At 41.0% G+C, this 26,524-nt stretch overlaps 1 protein-coding gene across 3 annotated transcripts in view; it reads left to right on the top strand.

Annotated features, from left to right (window-relative positions):
- Positions 1–26,524, top strand: part of mgat5b (alpha-1,6-mannosylglycoprotein 6-beta-N-acetylglucosaminyltransferase B) — a 73,794-nt gene that overhangs the window by 17,091 nt on the left and 30,179 nt on the right. For all 3 annotated transcript variants that reach the window (XM_080300937.1, XM_080300938.1, XM_080300939.1), the window contains 5 exons: positions 4,452–4,561; positions 6,658–6,731; positions 8,826–8,993; positions 10,392–10,556; positions 20,046–20,215. In XM_080300937.1, coding sequence (XP_080157063.1) covers positions 4,452–4,561; positions 6,658–6,731; positions 8,826–8,993; positions 10,392–10,556; positions 20,046–20,215 — 687 coding nt within the window. The remainder of the gene's footprint in view (positions 1–4,451; positions 4,562–6,657; positions 6,732–8,825; positions 8,994–10,391; positions 10,557–20,045; positions 20,216–26,524) is intronic.

Raw genomic sequence — 26,524 nt, 5'->3', positions numbered from 1 at the left:
GCATATAAGCACAGTATGATTGCTTTCCCCTGACACACACGCGTGCATACACACAAAATAATAAATGCTGCCTAAATGAAATCAGACTTTTTCTGCTCGATCTGCATCTGGCCCTGGACCACTGTTTCATTTGTTTTTGCGAGTTTCTGCGGGTTTACATATTCAGAGCTGTTTAACGAGCAATATAAATTCCAGAAATACTACTATATAACACAAGTGCTCATTTGAATAATTCATTTAAGTGTCATGTAAAACAGCAATGATACACTGCAATAAAGTGGTTCCACTAATGAATGTTGGTTGGTTACAACGCAAGCAGCAACCAAGTTGTGTGGTGATGTGCAAAAGTTTAAGGTCACGATGTACTTTTCTCTTAGTCTTTCCATGTCAGATGTTTATGAAGCAATGTGTTGAGCTGTGCAGAGACGAGGATCAGGCCGCAAAGGATCGCCTTTAACCGTTTTAATAGTGTTCACCAGCAGCTGCGAACAGAAAATATTTACTCTTGTGAAAACTCACCCTGCAAGGCAAATCTAGTAATAGCAACCTGTAATCTTATTATCTAACTACTTTTCTTTGGACAGACAGGGCATATCTGAAGTAGAAAGTGTAAATAAGTGGGGGGAAAAAACTGTTCTTCTCCACAGCATCAGCACTATTACACAGATTGTAATGCTACGAAATGCTATGCTGAAGCTGTTATTTGCTAATTTGGTTAATCAATCAAGAGGATACAGATCTAACTTATGTCCTCTTTTCTAGTTACAGTTTAATCCACATGTTTTGGGACAGTGAGATATTTTTGTAATTTAGCCTCTGTACACCACAGTGGATTTAATTAGACAATCAAGATCTTCAGTATAAAATTAAAAACTAAATGTGACACTTCTGCTAAACAGCTTGAATTAAAACTGAAACTCTGCACTTTAGACACATCATGAATATTTCATTTAAAATCCACTGTGGTGGTGTACAGAGGCAAAGTTGTACACACACACACGTCATTGTCTAAATACTTATGGGAAACAAATGGTTTGGCAGGATCATTGCGTTACCTTACATAACACTTATTTCAGCCACAAATGCGTATTACTTACTCACTTGCATGTATAACCAGAGAAAATAGCCAGGTAATGCTGTTTTCAGGTGATGTCTGAAATTGAGTATTTAAGCTTAAAGGATTATTTAGTTTTTAGTTGTGTATGGTTATACTTGCAAGATAATATCCAGCAAGATATCAGGAGAATTATTTTTGTGTTTTGTGTATTTTTTAAGAAAACTGATTTGGTTAATTACTACAACAGAACTACTTCCTTAAGTTTAATGGAAGACCGTGGTTTGTTTTACAAATACACAATACATTCAAATGTACCTGACATACATTACAAGTGAGTGAACACATCTTTTAGAGCAGTGTTTCCCAACCGCTGTGCCGCAGCACGTAGGTGTGCGTGAGAAATGATCAGGAGTGCCATGGAAGATTGTCTGGCTCCACCTGATTAGTGCTGTAAGCGATCGGCGTGAGTAATGCGAAGTACAATTACATTCTCTTCCACTAGAGGGCAGTACAACTACCTGCTCTAATTAATTGGAGGTAAATGATCTAAATTCCAGGAGCAGGACCACGCCTCCAAACACACACCCCCACACCCTAACCGCAGCTCATTTCTTGATTAAGCCATTCGCCTTTATCTACTAAAAATGCTCCTGAACCTAAAATGACAACGTGGGCCCAGCTGGTGAGATGGGTTACCAACTGTTAGTAAAACAGAAGAAGATGAAGAAGAAATAATAGTCATACTGTGAGATGATGGTGCGCGTAATAGATAAATATTTGAAGAGAAAAAGTAGCCAATCTGACCTGGGTCCTGGAGAGAATTCGGACCCAGATGAACGCCCAACAGTCCATCAAAAAAGTGGTCATTAAAAAAGCAAAAAATGGTGCGCTTGGAACAAACCGAACCAATTCCGCTGTACCTGGTGCACGGAGAAAACTTATCAATATGTTTTTTGTGACATTTTTGTTTGGTGGTGTGCCATATGATTTTTCTAATGTGAACAATGTGCCATGGCTCCAAGAGCGTTATTAAACACTGGTCTAGAGCATAAGAGCAATCACATTGAACAGGAGAACTACAGTCTTCCCATAGTAACCAGGCCTAACAATTTCGGGTCCTTCTTTAGATTATTCCATTTAAAAGGTGAAGGGTAATTAAAGGCCCTTTTTCCAACTGGTGTTCTGACTTTGAGAGTGTTGGCTGCACCGGTTATGTATTTATATGCACATGTACACAGATAAGAAAACGCCAGCCCAAGCAGAAAGGGATGATTTAAAAAGCAATTGGTAAAAAGTCTGTGGGCATACAGAGAGACTGTCATGTAATTTCCACATTCAGTAATAAAACATAAAGCACAATGGTAGACACTGATCAGATGCATTCAGAAAGAATAGGTCACTGTAATCCAAGAAATACTGGGAAAGAAACGTTGCAGAAATCAAGTATTTCCTCGCCTGGAGAGATGAACTAAATTTATTCCAAAGAAAGAAACTTCATTTAAGTTTCAGCTTGAACACAAGCTTTTCAGTGTGAATTTTAAATTCAGATCTATAATGATGCCTAAATATTTATGTTGTAACCGATTCAATTTCAGTCCCTTGAGCTGTTTTCATGGTTTTGATGTAAGGGAGTTTGTGTGCCATCTTTTTGCCATTTAAAAATAAGTTGAACTAGACTTTTATTTCTTCCTGCATTAAACATAAACTTTGAATTAAGTGCCACTAAACGACATCAAAGACAGGCTGCAGACCTTTCAGGGTTTGTACTCCTGAAGGGCATGAACAATAAATAACTGTGTGTTCTGCAGGTTGGGAAATGTGGTGAAAAAGTTTTAAAACAAACTTGTTTAAGGTGTTAACCATGTGTATAAAAGTCTTTCTGTTCCAAAGTTTTCTAGTAGCAAGACCAGGAGACAATCTGGGTGCACTTCAAACTCTTGCAAAGAAAACGACTCGCATAGTGAGGGGATGAAAGTGGATGCTTAGGAAAAAAAAACAACATTTAAAGATTTTACACTTATTCTTGTAAACATAGACCTGAGGATTTCCTTTGTGTATTAAATTCTGTATACCTTTGGGTTTTCATATAGTTGGTTGGATAAGAGATTATAAAACATAATTCAGGGGACATTGCAGATTACGACATCTGACATTTTTTTTTAATAAAATGATTTATACATCAGCTAAAAATCAAAATAATTAATGTCTGAGCTGCAAATGTTAGTAACATGTATCACAATTTATAGAAATGTATACACAGGTTTATAACAACTTACCGAATGCTCATACAAACAGTACATAACTACCTATGAATTTTAGACATCTTTAAAAAAGTGTTTTTTTCAAATACCAGCAGAAACTCATTGATTTTTATGCTGAGGCGTACTGGGGTTTCTTACAAGAGTATTTTATAATTCATCGCACAAATTCTTTAACAATTAATGGGGGCATTCCCAAGGTGAGTAAGTTTATATTTTTGTAAACTTACTTTGGTATTTAGTTTGTTTTTTTTTCAGGTTCAGGTCTGGATTTTAACCGGGCCATTGCAACACCCTCATTCTTTTCTTTTGCAGTCTTTCTCTGCTTGACAGCTGATATGAGGTTATGTCTGTACAAAGGATGTTATTCAAGAAGGCTTGCAGCTGGCTGAAATGCAAATTTGCAAACCTAAAGTGTGCTACCATGTTCTTCTTAGAGATGACAGGCTTTCTCCTTCCAACCAACCTAGTTTTTCATAGAGCAATGAATTCTGTGAAAGAATTTCTTTTTCATATTTTTGTAGCCTCTGTGTTGAAATGAAAGATCCTGGATGTTGAAAAGTTCCTGATACTCCCCTGTTATTTTTTTTATGTATTTAGTTTTGCTTGTTTTCTGGCATGCTACGAAATGGCAACTTAAAATTGTGATATTGCATAATGTTGCTGATTTCGGACTCTTCTTTTGTCTTCATCCTAGTTGTTCTTTAGTTCATCCAATGCATCGTCTTCTCCATTGTAAATATTGGTTCCTGATCCTTTCTCCAGCAGCTTTTAGGCCACAGAGGTCAATTGGAGTGAAACACATTTGCTAACAACCTAATTGCCTTCTGTTTTTATTTCCCCAACAGACCCGCTTTAATATGCAGAGTTACTATATTATCTCAGCAAATAAATTATCTGTCAGTGTTTTAAAAGCTTTTTTGATTTCACGCCTCAAGATCTAGATAATTAACATTTCTTCTTCTGGTTCACGCTTACTGTGAAGAGTGAGAAAACAACAAACTGAATGGAAGGAAGCTGTTACAGAAATATAGCGCTGTGTTTCATTGACAAGCCTATTTGTGGTTCACATTTAAGATATTTCGGGTCTTTACAAAGTGTTTGTGTGTGTTTTTGTGTTTCATATGCTTGATTAGGATCCAGCCCATTGGTCTAGTGGAGCGAATTCAGGCCATAGCCCAGAACATGTCAGACATGGCAGTTAGAGTGGAGCAGATCCTGCAGCGCAGCATGGCCTATAACAGAGGTATGATTTAAAATGCACACACAAACACACACACACACACACGAAGAAAACAAATACAGCCCTTCTGATGAATCTTCCCGTCAATCTCCAATCCATCCAATCCCAGAGACTCCTTTCCTGCTGCCCACATACTATAAGCCAAACTGTCAAGTTTGGATCCAGTTTAGCACTTTGCTGCACAATTTATGTCTAACATCCACTCGCTTGTTGGTCATATTGAACATGATAGACATTATTCACAGAACATTACCCTGGAGAATAGCAATCCAAACATGCAATATCAAAACTACACAACTACACAACTGCAGGACATCTAAATCACAAAGATGAATTGCTGCCTCGTTAATGGGATCCGGGTCTTGCCAAGCTTTCTTTATTGCCCTTCATTCTCAGTTACTTTATTGGGAAAAGAATAGAAATCAGCGTGATTTGATGCACGGCTCAGTTCCTCCTCTGTACCCCCACCTTGCACTTGACTGAAAACAATTCAACACGATGTCCGATTAAAATACGCCAGATCATTTTTCTGTTGACATAATGGGCGCTATCACTCAAGTGGGGCTGATCTAGTTACTTTTGGTTACAGCTGAATGGCAGTGGCACTTTTCTTTGTGAGAGCTCTGTTGTTATCATGCTAATCAGTAAGAGTAGCTGGAAATTATTTGTCATCCATTCTGTTCTTTGATGCTCGGTAGGTGCTGGTGGAGGAGCTGCAACTTCTTTTTTTTTTTTTTAATTAGGCTTACTAGTGCTGGGATTTTAGACGGGAAAGAGGAAGGGGAGAGATACTCAATGCAACAGGAAGGGGCAAGAGGGGAAAAGGGAAGCAGGATTGTGGTGGGGGCGGATTCCAATTTTTATGAATCACACTAATGCAATCTATCTATAGTAAATCCAGTGAGCTGGCCGATGAAGAGATTTAGCCATTTAGCAGGGGAATATGAGCTTTTACAGGAGCTTGTCTGTTATCTGCCTTTCTCTCTAATTTATCTCCGTTCATCCCAAGGGCTGGAGAATTTACAGTATGTTTTAATACAAAAAATAAACAGACTTGAAGCCCAGAGGAAAGACTGTAGACTATAGATCATGTGCTAGTCTTATCCTCATTTCAATGTAGCTGGGCTATATAAAATCTATTTTTAAAAAAAAAATCTAATATATTGACAGGATTTCTAAAAACACTTGAAAGAAATATAAAGATTTTACTTTGGTTGTCTGAAAACAGTCGAAATTTTGGTTGGACATTACCATCATGTTTCTCTTATCCTCCTCTACACTATATGGACAAAAGAACTGGGCCACCTACACATTACACCTACATGAGCTGCTCAGCCATGGAAAATGGTGCCATGAACCTCCCAGTGCTCAGGTTTTGTGCTGACGTTAATGCTCGAGTAGGTTTCAAGTTCTGGGGTTTTTGAATCAGCAGAAGGCGATGACTTTTACGCACTATGAGCCTCAGAACTCGACCTCCCTGCTCTGTAACTTTACCTGGTCTGCCACTTTGTGTCTGAGTCTCTGTGATTTCCAATAATAATACCACTTTCAGCTGTTGTGGAAAATCTTGGAGTGACAAAATTTCACAAACTGACTTGCTACAATGGCAGCGTCCTATTACTGTAGCATGCTCAAATACAGTGAACGCTTCAGGACTCTTATTGTAAATGTAAACAGTCGCAGCAGATGGCTGCTACTCCTTGACCTTGATTCTGCTGGAGGTTTCTTCCTGTTAAAAAGGAGGTTTTCCTTCCCGCGGTCACCAAGTGCTTGCTCATAGGGAGACTTTTGATTGTTGGGGTTTTCTGTCTATTATTGTGAGGTCGTTACCTTACAATATCAAGCACTTTGAGGCCACTTGGCTCTATATAAATAAAATTGACTGCATAGCTAGATTTTTATACAGCTGTGCCAATGACAGTAAAAACCCCTAGTATATGTGTTAGGCTTTGTGTAGCAATATACAGCGTGGAAAAAAAAAAATCTCAACAATGCAGCTTTTCTTTGTTGATTAATGCTTGTGTCTAATGCGTGTAGTCTTTTGTCAGAGTGTGTTTAAGCATTGATAAATACCCTGCTTTTTTTTTTCTTTTCTCCAGTTAGGGACGGAGCATTCGGACAGTGTGAGATTCCTAAAGATCCCCGTTATCCAGACTGCCCCAGTAAGATGGATGTAAGTCTTTATATCTCACTTAAGTCCAAACGCAGAGAGCAATCATCCATTTGTCGTGTTGTGGCGTTTCACCTTGGTGCAAGCCAATATAAATCTGCTCTAATAAGATAAGGGAATGTTTAACCTTCAAGCGGCCGAGGTATTTTAGTGTCTAAAGTGAGGTCCTATAGAACACTACAGAGACCTTTTATTTAATGGCTCTATTTAAAGCTATAACACACATATAGATTTCCTCTATGATAGATAGATATTCTAAGATGTTCTACTATAATTATGGTTTACAACCCATTTATGCCAAAAGGAGTTAAGAATACGAATTATAAAAACAAAATGTCTTTGCTTATATAATACTGGAAAAAAAATACACTTTAAAATTTAAGGTATTTGAAGTTTGTGTGAAATGTATTTTATAGTGTGCTTATATTGTTTTACCAGCAAAATTTATAAAACCTGTGGCTTTGTAATACAATAGCGATCATAATTGATACTTATATGCTTCGTTGTACTTTAAATGCTTGTAGATCTTTAATATTTAAAAGATTTTATGATTAAACATACATAAATATATAAGTTACAATGAGCTGTTTTCATTAACAACCACTTCTTTCCATTTTCTTCACTGCAACAGTTTTTGTTAAAGAAAGTGTGGGGGGGGGAATGAAAGGCACAGGAGACCTCAATTTAAAAACTCAAAGTAGGAAACATGTTTTATGACTGAAAACATCACAATATGTAAAAAAAAAAAAAAAAAGAAAGAAAAAAAAAAGCTATAAAAAACCCCATTTGGCCACGTGAAGGCTAAAGGCTCTTAGCAGAAAACTGGGTTGTCTAAGCAATGGACTGCACTTACTAATCAAAACAAAGAAAAGCAGACTATAAAAACAGATGAGTAAACAGAGTTTCATAATTGCAGTTTGGGAAAAAAATACTGTTTAATAAAAACAGCTTGGGTAAATAAAAGAAAAAGTCATTGTGCTTTATGAAAAAACTAAGCTTGTTCAGTATACTGCTGTCGCAACGAAGTGTGCTAGTATAGCTGTGTACCAGACATGTATACAGAGAAAATAGTTATTTGTATGTATTAAGCAGACCTTCATCCATCATCAGTAATATGCCATATGGATGTATTTAATATAGACTATGTGACAAAAGTACTAGACCACCTGGAGGATCTCCTCAGCCAGGAAAATCCATGCCACGAAGCTCCTGGTGTAAATTCTTTGTTCTGACGTTAACGCCAGAAGAAGTATGGAACGCTGCATTTACTGAGTCTGCAAAAAAACTGATCTTTGGGATGGAGTTCAGTAACTGCAGCCTACTGTAGAGAACACTGGACGTGAAAAGTTTTGTTGAGTCAGACTTCCAAAGCTTTTTTCTTTTTAAGTTAATAGCATCCTAAACTTGTTTCATAACGGGGATCATTAGATTATTTAATCTAAGCTTAATTAGACTATTTAGCCAACCATTCTCTTCCTCTCATCCTTATCAGGGTCAGGTGGGGGCTGGAGCCCAGCTACCATAGGGCGAGAGGTGGGGTACACCCTGGACATGTCACCAATCTGATGCAAAGCCAATCAGACTAATTTAACTAAAGAAAAGTGGCATCACGCTGAAGCAGAAATGTGTAGACCCCACTGATAAATGGCAAAAGCCACACTCCCATGGTGATATCCAACATTATGGATTATTTAACCATCAATATCTTTGGAAATTTTTATTGTTTTGTATTTACAGCTGATCACCTTATCTGATCAGTATGCTTTCGTCTGAACTGGCCTAGTTGACAGAAATGTCTGTATTCCTGTTACGAGATGGTGATTCTTGGCTAAAGTCACAAGTATTTCCACATGTTATGTTTTTTGTTTATAACATGCTTTTACTCAGGCTTTTGTCTTTTTAGAAAAAACATTTTTGAGGTTGTGGTAATGCAAAAAAGTAATAATAACATGATAATAATGTTGACAAGAGGCCTTCCTCAGGTCAAGGAGAACATGAAGGACAGTTTACAAAAACTGAATTCTGTAACAGCTTCTTTTGTTGGTGGTGTATTGGGCCAGTATGTCTTTAGTATTCAACCCCAACTTTTCTTTCCAGTGGATGCGTGCTCGTTGGACCTCGGACCCTTGCTACGCCTTTTATGGCGTTGACGGCTCTGACTGCTCCTTCCTTATCTACCTGAGTGAGGTGGAGTGGTTCTGCCCCCCACTGGCCTGGAGGAATCAGACCACTACACCTACCTTAAAGCCTCCCCCCAAGAGACAGGTAATATAATATTTTCACATCATTTCTTCCAATTGCTTCTGACCTTCTGGTAGCCGAACAATAATTTGGAACAGAGAGCAAAGTGACAGTGATTTAGGGGCTAAACATTCGCCCACTATGGCCCAGCCATGTACAAGAGCTAGAAGCTTTTCTGCAGAATAAAGGAGAATTCCTGTTGCTGAACTAAGGAATCTTGCTGGGTTGTTTTCACGGCTGTGCATTGATGAAGAAGAACTCAAGAGGGTGGGGGAGTGCAATGTTTTTAAAGTCGAAATTCTCACCGGCAGGTCAAAAAAGGGGCTGATGCTCCACTGAGGAAGTGCATGGTAATCTGCACTCGCATGAAACGCCACCTGTGGTGTCGATCTCAAAGTTATCATAAGCCTGAAATTGGCAAAAATATAAGAAAATATGTGAAATTGGCAAATAAAAAATAATGGTGTGAAATGGTGAGTGGTTCGTGCTTCGATGTTCGAGGATTCAGTGGCCATATTTGTTGATAAGTTCCCCGCGGAGGAGAATAAGCAGCTGTAAATTATCGCTTAAACGGTGCTAGGTGTCGCTCCCAGTTTTCACTGCTGTTTGCTTTCCTGCCTCATTTGATTTTTATTTTCAGCATCAACATGCGATGCGCTGAGCTTACAATCACTCTGCTAGGTCTACCCATCCGTTCGCCCCCATCCTCTCCCCCGTGTCTCTCCCCAGAGTAATGCACTGCCAGCATGATGGGCCCTGACGTGAAGTCTTTCTGCAGCTCTGCCTTCTGCTGTAATTGCCAGCCGGTACTCACTGGGAATACTCCCAATGCGTCCCTTCAGTGCTCTGCATCTTGTTTTGCTGTACACAAGTTGCTCTTGAGAGCAATAATCCACCTGTATTGAGAGAAGACGGTGCAGCTCTATGTATTTTTTTTCTTTTATAGTATATGTGTGTTAGAGAGAGACAGTTTGGGTTTGTGGTTATCAGCTTATTCGCTTCTAAATCCTTTCAGCTCTTCTATGCAGTCTCTCCTTCGATTAACGATCCCATACTGGTTATGCCTTATAATGCAGTGATTAGAGTGGGTGAAAGAGGAAAATCTGGGAATCTCGTGTGTCCTATCCAAGGAGTCTACCTCAGGCTAACGGTGGATAACAAGACACTGCACACTGTTTGTCACCTATAGATTTTAAACTACATTCAATGAAAACTGCTTTATTTGTTAAGAAAAAACAGCCATCATAACGTTTTTCTAATATCTCTCACCCGTTCATCTCAATACCAGCATAATCCCTATTTCCTGGTGTAAAATTCAGTAAGGAATTATTACAACAAAAGAATGAAATTAATTATTGGCTCATGAAAAGCCACATCTAATTTTCCTTCCATTTCTGATACCTTTCCTCTCCTGTCATCCAGGCTGTTTTTCAGTCTGACATCGGGGCTCTGATGGAGCAGGTGGGCACCGGGAAGGAATCTTTGAGCTTCATGAAGAGACGCATACGCAGGCTGGCAGCACAGTGGGCCTCTGCTGCTCGGCGGCTGGATGACAAGCTTCGCAACCACTGGAGAGAGCAAAAAAGGGTGAATATGAGAGATTTTCACACTCAAATGCTTCTGCGCACACTGGAGGAAAAGTGTGCGCAGAAGGAGAAGTAGTCCGTGATGCGGTTTCCTCTTTTCAAAGTGTTGTGACAGCAACATACAGCAGATGAGTGCTCTGAATAAAAGCGTTTATCTACAGTTTTTTCCCTCGTTATTTATTTTTTTTTCCTGTCTTCTAAGTCTGGAAACGTATTCCTCAGTTTCTAATTTGATGTAAATCCATCTGGTTCGGCACTGAGGGGAAAAAAAACCTCTCAGCACAGAATGTTTCTACTCTAACAAACTTGCTCACACACCAGACCAAGTTACCAACAACCGTGACACTCAGATGAACTTTTATGTTCTTCTTAATCTTTGCTTGCTTGGTGTTAATTACACTATGCTGAGGTACAGACATGAACAGATGCTGACTCAGAGTAACTACTGAGAGGCTTTTGTGCACTTTCACCTCTGACAGCTGCATTTCCACCAAGTATCAAGAGATGTCCAGTGAAAAAGCACTGGCATGAGTGCATGGTGTATTTTGGCGAGAATTTAGATTGTACATTTGGGAATAAAAAGTAAATGTTCAATGCCTGTCGCAAAGATTGATGTTAATTATGGCATAAAACAACAATGTGTAATGCAGAACACCCACAAGATACAGCCATGGCAGATTTCCCCACCTCTAGACTTTTATCTGAATTGCTGTGGTGTTAGCTGTTTCACATCTTGATGACGCATTGATTAGCACTGTTGAAACTTCTGTTGCTGCCTCTGGGGTGCCAGCAGTCTGCTTTGCCTTAGGCTGCTCATATGTTTTTGGTTCAGAACACAGGAGTTAAAAAACCCACCAAAACAAAAACCCCACTGTTTTTAACCACTACAACCAGTGGATGAAAATTCACTGTAGCCTAAGGCAAAAGCACACTTTTTAAAATATCAGCTGTTTGTTCTGTTCTTAATTGTTTTAATTGATTGAATTTTGTCTGATGCCAATCTGACCACAAAAATAGTAAAGTAATGCCAATTCCATACCATAATCTGTATATCAAAGATGGACTGCATACAGAATAAATCAAGCCTTAAAACTACTTTTTCTCCAGATGCCACCAGATGGCAATAGCTTTGGTTGCAACAAGTCTTGCATCCCATAGCAGTCACACTTTTCTACTGAGTGTAAGAACTCATTTTGTTTTATATTGAACAAAAATTTCAGTCCTTTTTCAGAAATCTTGAGGCCTTTACACACTGGCTCCGTAAAATCTGTAAAAATCTGTGCAAATATTTTGTGAGTTAAAAATATTTTTCGGACTCAAACATGAAATTCTCCCTGCTGTCGGCTTCTCGTGAGAATCGGATGAACCCAGAATCCCAGTTTCTTCCTTTTCTTGTTTAGAAACATCATGACCAGTTCATCATTGCTTGATGCCAACTTAATTTTTTTGTCCATAGTGCATATTTTGAGGACGTATTTTCCGCAAAAATGCAAGTGTGTTGAGTTTGGATCTGAAAAATCTAAACTTTTTTGCAAAGGGCCTGAATTTAATGGTCTTTAGTGATACTGTGTTTCAAAATAGAGGATTATCTGTGGTATAGCTAATAACTATAGTCTCATCTCGAGGCTACAGGACTTTAGAAACCTGCGGGTGACATCACAGTAGCTATGTCCATCTTATCCAACTGCTGCTTTTGCAAAGTCTCAGTTTTGGCCCATTTTGTATTTTGGAGCAAGGGGTGACAGTGTTTAGATGAAAGTGTACTGCTAAATTCTCTCCTATTAAGTAAAGCTTGGTTAGAAAGGTACTTGCATAGATTGTAGGGGTGCATTACACAGATCTATTCTAACTAGTGCTAAGTGGTATTCTAATGAAATAACTTCTCTCACCAAAAATAGACCATGGCCTTCTTGCACAGGCTCTAAGGAAACATGGCTGAAACAATGACATCATCTCCCTGGTCAAAACTGGTCAGTGAATCGTAAACAGACCGATACTGACATTGTTTCCACATGGAACAGAGGTCCAGTCACATCTTATTATTGTAATGAAGTAATTAAATGTCTGAACTAATTTGGTTTGAACATAAATATAGTCATATGTGATTATAGCCATACAATTACACATCCTCTCCATGTACCGTATGGTAAGTTATTTGCCATGCATGTTTGTGTGGAGCATCTTATTAAGAAGCTACAGTGTCATTATATGTGCCTTGCTTCTCATTATGATGCTACTGTAGTCCAGATCTCAGTTTCATAAGCTATTTTTACTGAGATGGATGTAGGCCGTTCTCCCAAGACTGAAAGAAATTCAGAATTGCTGAATTCTGTCTTTTGTAAATGAACTCACATTATCTTGGCATTATGTTATGTGTGTGTATTTGTGTTGCTCTCATCAGCCAGTTTTCAACTGAATAAATCAAATTTCTCTCTATTAATAGGATTCCGCTCTTTCCAAATGCCAGCTTCTTTTTCCCCCACTGGGAAAAGAGAGCTTTGTTTACTGTAATGGTCTGCGTGACAGTAATAGTTACTGTCCATTAACCAGACCCTGCAAGCTTGGCTTCCTTTGCTGAAACACTGAGAGCTGTTGAGCAAACAGAAATGCACTGATTTGTGTGAAAGAGAGATCTTTATAGAGTGTATCGGGCCAGCGTGTCCAGTTTTCTGATGCCTTTACTGTTTCACTGTACTCTGAGCTTTTAGTGTTTGAGTGAAAAACTTGTCCTCACCTCCTACTTTATCGTTCAGTAGGTATGACTCGGCATTCATGTGATACTTTAGTAAGTCATGAGTAACTGCTGGTGAGTCTTTTGTGTTTGTTTAAAGTCTAACTAGAAGCAAAAATCTTGATTTAAATAGAAAGGGTAAGGAAATGCATGCATTGCAATTGCATGCTCTTTTAGGTTGTGGGAACTGAAATCTGTTCTGAGTCATTCTTTGACAAGCAGTTAGAAATCGTGTCTGATATTTTTGGTTTGTTGATTGAATTAATCTGTTCAAATACAATTAATCTGCCTCTGAGTGGACTGGACACAGAATCATCTTCAGATAAAACAATAACATCAGCATCCTGTCAGAACAGATGGTCACACTGGACTAGAGGCTATGTATGTACACTGAACAAAAATATAAACGCAACACTTTTGTTTTTGCTCCCATTCCCCATGGGATGGACGTAGAGACCTAAAATTCATTCCAGATACACAATATAACCATCCCTCCCAAACAGTGGTCACAAATCAGTCCAAATGTGTGGTAGTGGGCACATCTGCTATATTGAAATAATCCATCCCACCTCACAGGTGTGCCACATCAGGATGCTGATCTGACATGAGTAGTGCACAGGTGTACCTCAGACTGCCCACAACAAAAGGCCACCCTGGAATGTGCAGTTTTGTCTCACAGCAAAATGCCACAGATGCCACAAGCAATGAGGGAGCGTGCAACTGGCATGCTGACAGCAGGAATGTCAACCAGATCTGTCGCCCGTGCATTGAATGTTCATTTCTCAACCATAAGCCGTCTCCACAGGCGTTTCCGAGAATATGGCAGCACATCCAACCGGCCTCACAACCGCAGACCTCGTGTAACCACACCAGCCCAGGACCTCCACATCCAGCAGGTTCACCTCCAAGATCGTCTGAGACCAGCCACCCAGACAGCTGCTGGAACAATTGGTTTGCACAACCAAACAATTTCTGCACAAACTGTCAGAAACCGTCTCAGGGATGCTCAACTGCATGCCCGTCGTCCTCATCGGGGTCTTGACCTGACTCCAGCTCGTCGCCGTAACAGACTTGTGTGGGCAAATGCTCACATTCGATGGCGTCTGGCACGTTGGAGAGGTGTGCGCTTCACGGATGAATCATGGTTCACATTGTTCAGGGCAGATGGCAGCTGAGAATGTCCCAGTTCTTGCATGGCCAGCATACTCACCGGACATGTCACCCATTGAGCATGTTCGGGATGTGCTTGACCGGCGTATACGACAGCGTGTACCAGTTCCCACGAATATCCAACAACCTCGCACAGCCATTGAAGTGGAGTGGACCAACATCCCGAACATTGAGCATGTTCGGGATGTGCTTGACCGGCGTATACGACAGCGTGTACCAGTTCCCACGAATATCCAACAACCTCGCACAGCCATTGAAGTGGAGTGGACCAACATTCCACAGGCCACAATTGACAATCTGATAGACTCCATGCGACGATGTGTTGCACTGCATGAGGCAAATGGTGGTCACACCAGATACTGACCGGTTCTGGGTCCCCAGACCCCCAATAGCGCAAAAAACTGCACATTCCAGGGTGGCCTTTTGTTGTGGGCAGTCTGAGGTACACCTGTGCACTACTCATGATGTCAGATCAGCATCCTGATGTGGCACACCTGTGAGGTGGGATGGATTATCTCAATATAGCAGACGTGCCCACTACCACACATTTGGACTGATTTGTGACCACTGTTTGGGAGGGATGGTTATATTGTGTATCTGGAATGAATTTTAGGTCTCTACGTCCATCCCATGGGGAATGGGAGCAAAAACAAAAGTGTTGCGTTTATATTTTTGTTCAGTGTATGTGTGTATGTATGTGTGTTTTTACAACTTCAACCTAAAGTGCTCTATCTATGCAAGATAGCATGGGTGCACGTGTGTGTATATACGTATATGTACGTGTGTGTGTATAGAATAGAATAGAATAGAATAGAATTCAACTTTATTGTCATTGCACATGCACAGGTACAGGGCAACGAAATGCAGTTTGCATCCATCCAGAAGTGCTTTAGTGATATAGATATATTACAATATATATTAGCAATAATATAGATGTGAGTATATTACAGAAATGGGTCTATTATGGTATGTTATAATGTACACGGTATGAAGTATGTTGTGAATATTCTATAACTATAAGTATGTACAGGCTGTAGTGAGTACAAGCTATGTACAGGATATGAACAGGATATAAATATGAAAAACTATACAGAATATGAAATAAATAACTTTACAGAATCTGGGATATACAGCTATACAGAAATGGGAACTATGCAAGTTGTAAACAGTTGTAGGATTAAAAATTATCGAATGTACAGAATGATTATTTACACAGAGCTATACAGTAGTGCAGTTAAGATAAGTGAGGGTGTAGATAGTTTCTACAGAGGCTATATAAAGTGCTAGTGGTTGTGAGTGGTGGTTCAGTCCATGTTATTATTGTGTTTGAGGGTACAGTTGTCCATTGTGGGTGTGTGTATGTTCAGTCCATGAGTTTAACGTGGGTCAGATGTCAGGAGGCAGAGTTCAGGAGTCTGACAGCTGTGGGGAAGAAGCTGTTCCGGTACCTGGTGGTCTTAGTCCGGAGGCTCCTGTGGCGCCTCCCAGAGGGCAGGAGGGTGAAGAGTCCATGTGATGGGTGACTGGGGTCTTTGATGATTTTCCCAGCCCTTTTCAGACACCGCTTCCTGTAGATGTCTTTTATGGCAGGAAGTGGTGCTCCGGCGATGCGCTGGGCAGTTTTCACGACCCTCTGCAACGCCTTCCGGTCCGAGGCAGAGCAGTTCCCGTACCAGACTGTTATACAGTTGGTCAGGATGCTCTCGATGGTGCAGCGATAGAAGTTCACCAGGATGTCTGAGGACAGGTGGTTCTTCCTCAGAGTCCTCAAGAAGAAGAGGCGCTGGTGAGCCTTCTTGACCAGCTTGGAGCAGTTGGTCGTCCAGGTGAGATCCTCGGAGATGTGGACTCCCAGGAACTTGAAGCTGCTCACACGCTCCACAGCCGTCCCCTTAATGTGGATGGGTGGATGTGGGTCAGCATTCCTCCTGTAGTCCACGATGAGCTCCTTGGTCTTCTCGGTGTTAAGCAGCAGGTTGTTTCTGTCGCACCACTCAGCCAGACGATCCACCTCCTCCCTGTAGGCGGCCTCATCGTTGTCACTGATGAGGCCAATCACCGTGGTGTCATCTGCAAACTTAATGATGGTGTTGGAACCATCAGCAGGTCTGCAGTCGTGGGTGAAGAGGGAGTAGAGGAAAGGGCTCATCACACAGCCTTGTGGTACACCGGTGTTCATTGTGATGGTAGATGAGCAGCGGTTATCCAGCCAGACATGTTGGGGGCGGTTGGTCAGGAAGTCCAGTAACCATTTGCAGATGAGGGAACTGATACCCAGGTCTGTCAGTTTCCTGATGAGTTGTGAGGGGTGGATTGTATTGAACGCTGAACTGAAGTCTATAAACAGCATTCTGGCGTAGGTGTTGTTATTGTCCAGGTGTGAGAGGACAGAGTGCATTGCGATGGAGACTGCATCCTCTGTGCTCCTGTTCCGGCGGTATGCGAATTGGTGGGGGTCCAGGGTGGGGGGGAGACAGGATTTGAAGTGTGCTAGGACCAGTCGCTCTAAGCACTTAGTGATGATGGGGGTGAGTGCTACTGGGCGGTAATCATTGAGGCAAGATGGGTTGGAGTTTTTGGGTATCGGGACGATGGAGGTGGATTTGAAGCAGGCCGGTACCACAGCGTGGGCCAAGGACAGATTGAATATGTCTGTGAGCACTCCTGCAAGCTCCCCAGAACACGCTCTGAGAACACGCCCGGGGATGCCATCAGGGCCTGCAGCCTTGTGGACATTGATCCTGCTCAGCACCGCTCCTACATCGGTGGGGGAGAGAGTCATAGGTTGGTGGTCTGGCGTCATGTCTGCTTTGGTTGTGGTTGTGGGGTTCCCTCGCTCAAAACGAGCATAAAAGTTGTTGAGCTCGTTGAGGAAGGAGACATCAGAGGATGCGGGGGAGGGTTTGGTGGTCCTGTAGTCTGTGATGGTCTGGAGTCCTTGCCACATGCGTCGGGGGTTGGAGTTGGAGAAGTGTTCTTCTACCTTCTTTTTGTAATGGTGTTTGGCTTTTTTGATGCCCTTCTTTAGATTAGCCCTGGCTGTACTGTAGGCGTGTGCATCTCCTGACCTAAAGGCGGTGTTGCGGGCCTTCAGGAGGAGACGAACATCCCGGTTCATCCACACGTACGTGTGTGTGTATATACGTATATACACACGTACGTGCGCGTGTGTATACGCACGTGCGTATATACTTTCACTCTCACATAGTTTTATTTTAATTTCTATATTTAGATATTTTTATTCTCATGTTTACACATATTTAACACACACATTGCAGTATTGTGCTCTCTTATGTACATTAAAATACATGTATATTTACAATTTTCACTCTAACATACATGCGTTTTCATTTATGCATTCCTACATTTTGCTCTCATTTACATGCATTCAATATGCATTTAATCTCACAAATAATATATGTATGTAAGAAGAGAATGCATACATGTCTGAAGAAAATATATGTATGCAAGAGAATAATGTATGTGAATGAAAGAGTATAGTGGAAACGGAAGGAGTTTAATGGAAACGGAAGGCTGGGTGTCTGTACCGCTGTGATTGGCTGAGAAGCACGCGCGGGTCACTTTCAAGTGTCTGACAGCATGGAGGCGGGAGAAGAAACTGGAGTTCTTCAGGAAGCTATCGGGGTGTTAAGAAATATTTTATCATCTCCTGAAACGGTCACATCATTGTCCTCGTCACTTGATCGAGATGGGATTCAACTGCACCCAGTGTTACCCACAGCACGGTGGAAAGTGAGATGAGGGAACTTTTTAGACCAGCTAACACCTGGGTAGCTTCAACAAGCCAAGTAGCTACACGGAGTTCGACTTGATTTAGATATCAGGGTTGTATAAATCATTCCCCCAAACTATCAAAACATTTTAGCAAGCTTATATCATTATCTAAAGGGAGGGTGTCATGATGGTGCATTGCCCCCTCACAGGAAGTATGGTCTGCTTTCAAACCTGCTGGCCAGCTGGGGACTTGCTGTGTGGACTTTGCATGTCGTGTTTGTGTTTGTACAAGTTCCCTCTGGGTATTCCAGCTTCCTCCCACAGTCCAGTTCAGTTAATTCAGTTCAAGATTTGCCATGAGTGTGATTGACTGTGTTTCTGTCTTAGCCTTCTGATAGACTAGTGATATGTCCAGGGTGTACCCCATGTCTCTCCCACAGTCAGCTAGGATAGGCTCCAGCCCTCCTGCAACCCTGACTTGGATAAATCAGGAAAAACAAACAGACTGATAGCTTTTTCTAGATAAACTTTAACTTTACAGTTTTATCAGTTTAATCCAATAAAAAAAACCTCCAGAGTAAAGTTTTAAATCTAATTTTTTTTTAACTTACACGTTATACATTTACCACCATCATCACTATTATGGAAAATTCCCACAAATTTCAATTCAGAAGTGAAAATGCTTTGCTGTTTCTTCTGGATGCTCGGTAAGAGATCAGCAGCCCGATCACAGTGTTTGTGCCCACACGCTGTTTTTGATCACTTCTGAATGTGATGCTTCAGTCTAGACCAAACCATTCCTGTCTTCAAAAGCATTATAATAAGTGAAGCCCTATCTATTAAAAAAAAATAAAAGGATTTATAATATTTTTTCAAAGGATCCATTCTTCTTTCTGTTATTGTTGAACATATGCTGATAATCACTATGTCCTGTTTACGTACTTGGTTATTTTATTCTTTCAATGTTTGTGCAAATTATAAAATTAACCCCCCCTACACCACCCACCCCTGCCCTTACACCAAACTGAGATCTTTTGTTTGTTTGGTTTTTTTTATTCCCTACCACAATTCGCACTGTTGTTGCGGCAGTGATTTCACATCTGATATGTGTGGCTCATATGTGGGCACAGCTCTGCATGCTAAACAGTTTCAAGGCTCAAGCTGTTTTGTGTTAGCAGTGTAGGAGACAATAAAGGAATCTGCGAACTGAAACAAAGCAATGCTTGCAATGTTTAAATTTACTTAGCTAGCATATGTGTGATCTATTGTGAATCTTTTTTTTAAAAAAAGGTTTTTCAAAACACGTGTGATGGAGAAATAAAAAAAAAAAAAGAAAAGTATATGCTGCCATCTGTTGAAAATATTTAATAGCCTGTGAAAGCTATGCTTCCTGGTAAACAGTTTTAAAAGTCGTGCATCGTTGTGCATATTAATTATCCTCGCACAGGTCAGTTTTTCTCTCGGCTTCATGCAGAGTTGAATGAATTGGTTCCCTAGTGTGGAAACGCAGCCAGCCTGCTTTTTCTTTCCTTTTTTCCTCATTCATTACATATTCAGTATTTAAAATGTAACCTCACTGATCCATGCCTAATATCTGGATACATTTATATGTGAAATTTTAAAATACCTAGGAAAATTGCTCTCACAATTGCTTTCAGTTATTCCCCATGCAGTGCTGGAGATTGTCTGAATAGCAAAAGTTGAAATTGATGGGGGCAAAAAAAAAATCTCCAGTTCCCTACTGTAACAGAACTGAAACACTGCACGCATTGCATTAAAAAAACATTGTGCTGTGGTGCACTCAACTCCATTCCTCTCTTGCCTTGACTCTTCTCCTCTACCTTCTGCATTCAGATTCTCGTCCACGTGGGTTTTCTGACAGAGGAGTCTGGGGATGTCTTCAGTCCCAAGGTGCTGAAGGGAGGTCCTTTAGGTGAGATGGTGCAATGGGCCGACATTCTCACAGCCCTCCACGTGCTGGGACACAACCTCAAGATCTCGTTTTCTCTCAAGGAGCTGCATGGGTAAGCTAATATAAACCTTGCATTTAACACACAGTTAAAATCTTATGTGAGGGTATCTGTGCGGGAGTCATCTGCTCTTTCGTAAAAGCAACAAAACAAAACAACAAAAAAAGTGAATGAAAATGCTTTGTTGTTCATTCTAGATGCTCTGTGAGCCATCGGCAGCCCGATCCCAGTGCTGTTGCCTACACACTGTTTTCGATCACCTTTGGCCACACACAGATAAGCTATCTCCTCCTGCTGCAGAGTGCTGTTTCAGCCTGAGGGCTTGACAGCATCTCTACAGCTTGTGCACCTCCTTCCTGGCGCAGCTCACTGACTCCTGAGTGATAACGGGCTCGTCACTCGCTGCACAGACATAAGGGCCTATGACAGAGGACATACAGACGTGTACACACAGCGTGTCTCGCAGTCAGGCTGGTGAACTGGTTTTATCTAAAAGCAACACTATTGGTTGCCACGGCGATGAGGTGTAGTATGGAGAGTTCAGAAAGCAGAAAGCAGACATGTCCAGTCCTGCCTGCTTGAACATTTACTCAGTGGCGTGGTGTTTTGGAGCTGCCCGGGCTTCACAGTGGCTGCTCAGGAAAATGACTGAACAAGTCTGGATTTGCTATTACTTCTTCTTCTTCTTCTTCTTTTTTTGGTGTGTGTTAACAGTGCTGTGGCTTGATGCCAGAGCAGACAGCCTGATGATGATATGCACTGGTTATCGAGCCATTGTTGTATGGAAGAGGCAACAGCACTGATGAGTTAGTGCAGCCCTTTCATCATAAATTTCAGGCTGTGAAGAAAAGCCACTTTGAAAATACTAGGGAGATCAGTGAGGTGGGAAAGCCGCTGTGGGAATGCGTCTGCTTTCCATGCCATTATTTACCCCACTAATTGGTGTCATGGCAGCTTGAATCACCGCAGTCTCGTCTCCATTGGGAACAGCATCAGAAATGTTTTGAAAATTGCATGAGTCCTGCAAGAGACTCACAAAGAGACATTAGCAAGGGTTATGGACGATTCTTTCAAGCAGCTCATATTTTGTGCGTCCAGTGTGTGCTTATATTTGAGTTTCTTTCTTCTTCTTTTTTTAACTTACCATTTCAGTAATCAGCAAATGAAATGGTCAGTCATTGAGAAAAGATAATGGAGAACTGAAATTAGCGCTTCTTGGACGCAACTCCCCAAAATATGGCAATTTTTAGATCTCCCTCTCCATTTCCACAGCCTTTAAAATTTGGCCATGACAGACGCCGAACATCCATCAATCCCTTTCTGTGACGATTAATGAACAGAAAAGGAGAACATTTCTCTCCATCCCATACTTTTACTCTCCCACACGCTATTAAATTGACAGATCGTTATGTGGGTTGCGCTCCCACAGATTCCCTCAGGCATGGATCTATTTACATTTCCTACTCTCCTCTTTTCCACCCAAAGAGCTTAATATCACTGCATGGCCTGCTGTGGTGCTTATGTGGACAGGCCTGTTGCATATGTTCAGCACTCTCTCTGATAGGCTTATTAGCCATATTGGGAATTCAGTTACAGTGGGAAGCCCGCTTTTGGTTTGTATCACACAGCTGATTAGCAACATCCGTGCTCTCTGGTGGCTTCATTGTGTGGCGACTTTGGCTGGCATATTCCATTTACTGGCCTGCTCAAACAAATCAATTATCCTCCCATGGTACATTTTTAGGCAGACACTTGTTTACTTTCCCTGCAGGTGCTCCATTGTGGTCTTTTTCTTTTGTGCTGAAAGATGCACTGATCACTCCTTCTTAAGAGTAGATGCTGAATTAATAAATATATATAAACTGTAATTATTCTATCTTTTTTATCTGTTGTTTTTTATTATTGACTACCTGGAAATTATAACTTTGAAAACCTGCTTCTGTCTCTTAATGTTTATCCAAGAAGATGGGGGAACAACAGATGGCACAGGCATTCATAATTATCATCTAGACTTTGTTAGGTGGCAGGGGTGCGTATCATCCTAATGATATTTTTACCTAGGTCTCTTGGCAGTACAAGAAAGCCTTTTCCAGTGTGGCACCATCAGCACTTCCTGTTAGTGTGACTGAAACATCTCAAATATCAGATGGTTTGTGTGAACTTTTGTGCCTATCCTTTCACAGCTTTGACAGTCACACTTTTCATGTGTAGTTTTGAGTCAACGTTAGCAGGTTGCTTTTAGTGCTAATTGGTAAATTTTCAAAGCAATTTTGTCACCATCAGAATGTTAGCATGCTAATGTTAGCATTTAGCTAACATTAGCTAATGTTAACTGGTGATACTTTAGCTAATGTTAGCTACAGTATCACCAGCTAACATTAGCCCTTTAACCAATTTAGAAACATCTGTTAGCCTAGCATGCTAGTCTTTCGAAGGAAGTTGGAGTAGCCACAGAGTACACAAACACACATGTATACAAAGACATAAGAGAAAGTTTGGCAGTATAAGGAGTCAGTTTTAAGATAAGATCTAAAGCAGTGGTCCCCAACCGCGGGCCTCGGACCGGTACCGGTCCGTGATTCATTTGGTACTGGGCCGCGAGAGTTGAGTGTGAAATGTATGGTTTTCAGGGTTTTTATTGGTTTTCAGTTATTTTGTTATCGTTTTTATCGTTAACTTGGTTTTCCTGGGTCTTTTCAGGTGTGTTATGAATAAATCTTCTTTTTTTCAGTACCGGTACTAGTTTTATTTTGTTGTGTTTATCCGCGACACCTTAAAGGCCGGTCCGTGAAAATATTGTCGGGCATAAACCGGTCCGTGGCGCAAAAAAAGGTTGGAGACCACTGACCTAAAGCACCTTGGGTAAACTTAAATATGCTACAGGCTACAAATAAAAGGTCCTGTTTTTCTCAGTGGGCATGTTTGAGGTATGTATTTTTTTATTTCCAAAAAATAATTTAGCATGCCTAAGTGAGCTCAACAGTATCAGTCTGATACCGATAGCAACACTGGTATCAATACTATTGATACTTGGCTCCATACTCCCATTTCTACTACAGACTTCACGGGTCAACCACACAAACACAAATATCTGCTAATTAGGATGCAAAAACTAATAATAATGTCGGCTGTTAGCACAATTAAACACAAAGCAAGCCTTATCAGATGGTGGCATTAAAAATGCTCTAAAAGGCAACATCAAAAAAGGTTATCTCGTCCAGTTCAGCAGAGAGATAGCAGTTTAGTCTGCACCCAAAGCACATTGAGGTAAAAACAGTTCACATGATAGAAATGAAATACATATTGAACTTTACTCATTTCTTTATTGTAAATGCAGAATCACATGCTGGAAGTGGTGAAATATAAAAATGTGGAGATTAATTCAAGACATGAGCCTTGATGCAGGAGGTTGTCTCATGAAAAGATGAGCAAAAGGCATATCCATTTAAAAGGAGACAACTATTACTAAAAGAACAAGAGAAGAAATGCAGTCTCTGTCACTCTTCCTCCCCGGATTTGCTCTAATTGAGGTGGAGGCTGAAGTGGCCTTGACATGATTTCTGTCTGTAACATCGGCGCTTGTCATGCACAGAGGGGAGGGCCCTACAGTAGCTTGGAAAGGCGCAAAGACAGCTGTCTCTTCTGCTTGGGGATCTCCCCTCATCTCCTCCCAGAGCGACACAGGTAATTAGCCTGCAACAGAGCATGGTGTCTAGGCACCTGAGGAGCTAGGAAACACAGGAGGGAAAGGGGGGGAAAAAAAACAGGGGAAACAACTACACACTCAGGTATAGAAATTTCTGTCAGCAGAGTGGAGAGGTAATGTAAGCAGACAAAGCAGTGTTGTCATCCAGACATAATCTGAAGAAAACCAATATTTCAGTGTGCTTTTTCAAAGAGACTCCCTGTCCTCCACCCACAGGATATACACCTCAGCTACAGCTACTGCCACACATCTCCTGTGACGATTCCCGACACACTCTCTGTCCATCTCTTTCTGAAACAGTGTTGTTTGCTTGTTTTCTCAGGCTCCCCTGCTTATGCCAAGCATAGCCATTTCTAGATCAATTATGTCTAATCTGGATCTGTAGTGCACTTGACAGAGCCCATTAACACAACCGCCAGGTAATTTCACCCTGTTCCTGGCTGCAAACATGAAGACGTGTCTGAATTGTGTGATTGCTAACCCTTTGAAATTATTTAACAAATGTCAAATTCAGGGTCAAATGTGTCTGTAATCCAGCAGCCTACCCCGAAAACGCGAATTAATGGCAGACGTGAGCGGGCATTCAGAAGTGTAAAATAAGAAAGTTGAAATCAAAGCGTTTTCGTCTCCGAAGCTCCGGCAAAGACCCCCTCCTCCTGTTACACTGCAGTCTCAGGTTGTGCCTCTCCATAAGTGCTGATGCACTCTCACCCAGCAGCTTTCTGATTGATGTTTCTATGGTTTAGGATCAAAGGCAATACAGCAGTATTGTTAAAAATAGCCCGAGTAGACATCAGTGAGATAGCATCATAATGATTTGTCTTCGGTACAGGAAGGGAAATTAAAATAGCTCTTTTCCCCCCCTCAATGTCTGGCAACCATAGTGAGATATTTCTTCATTTAGATTATGACAGAACCTTCAGGTTTTTAAGGTTCCCGTTTTGGTTTTGGGGGGTTTTCATGCATTTCTGCTTACAAAAGCTATGGCTGAAGTTTGTCCCAAACTCTTTGGGGCTTAAAGGTGAACTGCTTATAATTTGGCCTAGTCATTTCACACGGCACATTTTTGGTCATAACTAAATGTATATGATATTTGAACTTATATCTTATGCAGCGATTGTCAAACATAAGGCCCGTGGGTCAGAATCGGCCTGCCAAAGACTCCAATCTGGCCCACTGGAAATTGTGAAGGATGGCATCGATTTGTGACTTCTAAATGTATTTTCATAAGTGTTACAGCTTGTCCTCCTGATAAAGTCCCACATGACCATTCATACTGCACTAAAGTAACTAAGTGATAGATAAACATTGAAATGTTTTTTTCTCTTTTTTAATAGTTTGTCCACAATAAAAATAAGAACATTTTCTATGAATTAACAAAAACCTCCAGCTACCAGAACTTTTTCTGTAATTTTATTAATCTACTTCAGGGATATTTCCTCAATGTAGTAAAGCAGCATTTCTCTATTAGTTAGAAAAAACTCGGACGTACTGTTAAAATTGCACCTCATTGTAAAATGAATTTGACAACCCTGATCTAATGCGATGAAATGAATAACTGATGGCAACTGATGCGGACAAGGTTAAAAATCAGTGCAACCTGCGGAGAAACAGAGGCTTAGAAACCCGAGCTGTTAATTCTCGTTACATATTTTCACTGAATTTTTTAAAGGCCAAACCAGATTTGAACAGATTTTCCCACAGATTTTTATGTCCCTAGACATCCATGGCTGTTATAATTTTTGCAGCACGAGGACACTTTCAAGAAGAATACGTTCGCTTGTGATTTTGACAGCTCAAAGTACGCCAAGAATAAAAAGTGTGGGTTTAAAATAAATAAATAAATAAATAAAATTTAAAATGGGGAGAAACCACAAGTGAGCTGCAGGATTTGGACTCAGCTGTTTTTTATTATTGATATTTTCCCCAGAAAAAAAAACAACAGATGTTTAACAGTTTTATTTTTGCAGACTAGGAGAGAAAGTCATATTTATACATTCACACAGCTGTTCAACATGAATATGAGGAAAGTGTTTATTATGTGCCGTGACAGCCGCCATATTTTCATTAGCCGTTTGAACATGAAGTTTGACTCAGACAGTGCACATCAAAGTGGCACATCAGCTGTTTATGATCATAACAGAAACAACATCTGAGTATTTGTCTCCTCCTCCTGCCTCAAGTGGTTGATTAGCATGCCAGACCTCATTCCCCTCTGCCAGGCCAGCTTTACAGAGAGAGTGGCCCATGTCATTCCCCTCACACTGTGAGCCCTCTTCCCAGCTGCCCTGCAGCCCTTGGCAACCTCCTCGCTCGCAGGCTCGGCTCCTCATATGTGTCTGAAAATCTGCCTCAGCCAATTCCCCTCCCTGCTGGACATATGCACCCTTTAAGAAGTAGCACAATGTGACCGTGAAGTCTCTTTCCCTCGTTTGTTTCTCTGGCTCTCTTCCTTTCCCCAAACTGTTGATTTGTTATGGTGCCAGTGGCCAGCTGTGCAACAGAGAAATTGTGCCCAGTGGTGGTTGTCAAGAGGAGTAAATTTATGCAAGTCTTGCACCTTTGTTCTTCACTTTGCAGTGTTCCTTTTATGCCGTCCTTATCTCACAGCTTATTCGTGCTCTATGAAAGCTGAGTGGCCCATTAAAACCCAAATC

Source organism: Astatotilapia calliptera, chromosome 4 (genome assembly GCF_964374335.1).
Source record: "Astatotilapia calliptera chromosome 4, fAstCal68.1, whole genome shotgun sequence".
Taxonomy (NCBI): Eukaryota; Metazoa; Chordata; class Actinopteri; order Cichliformes; family Cichlidae; genus Astatotilapia; species Astatotilapia calliptera.
This window is presented reverse-complemented; position numbering and strand designations above follow the sequence as displayed.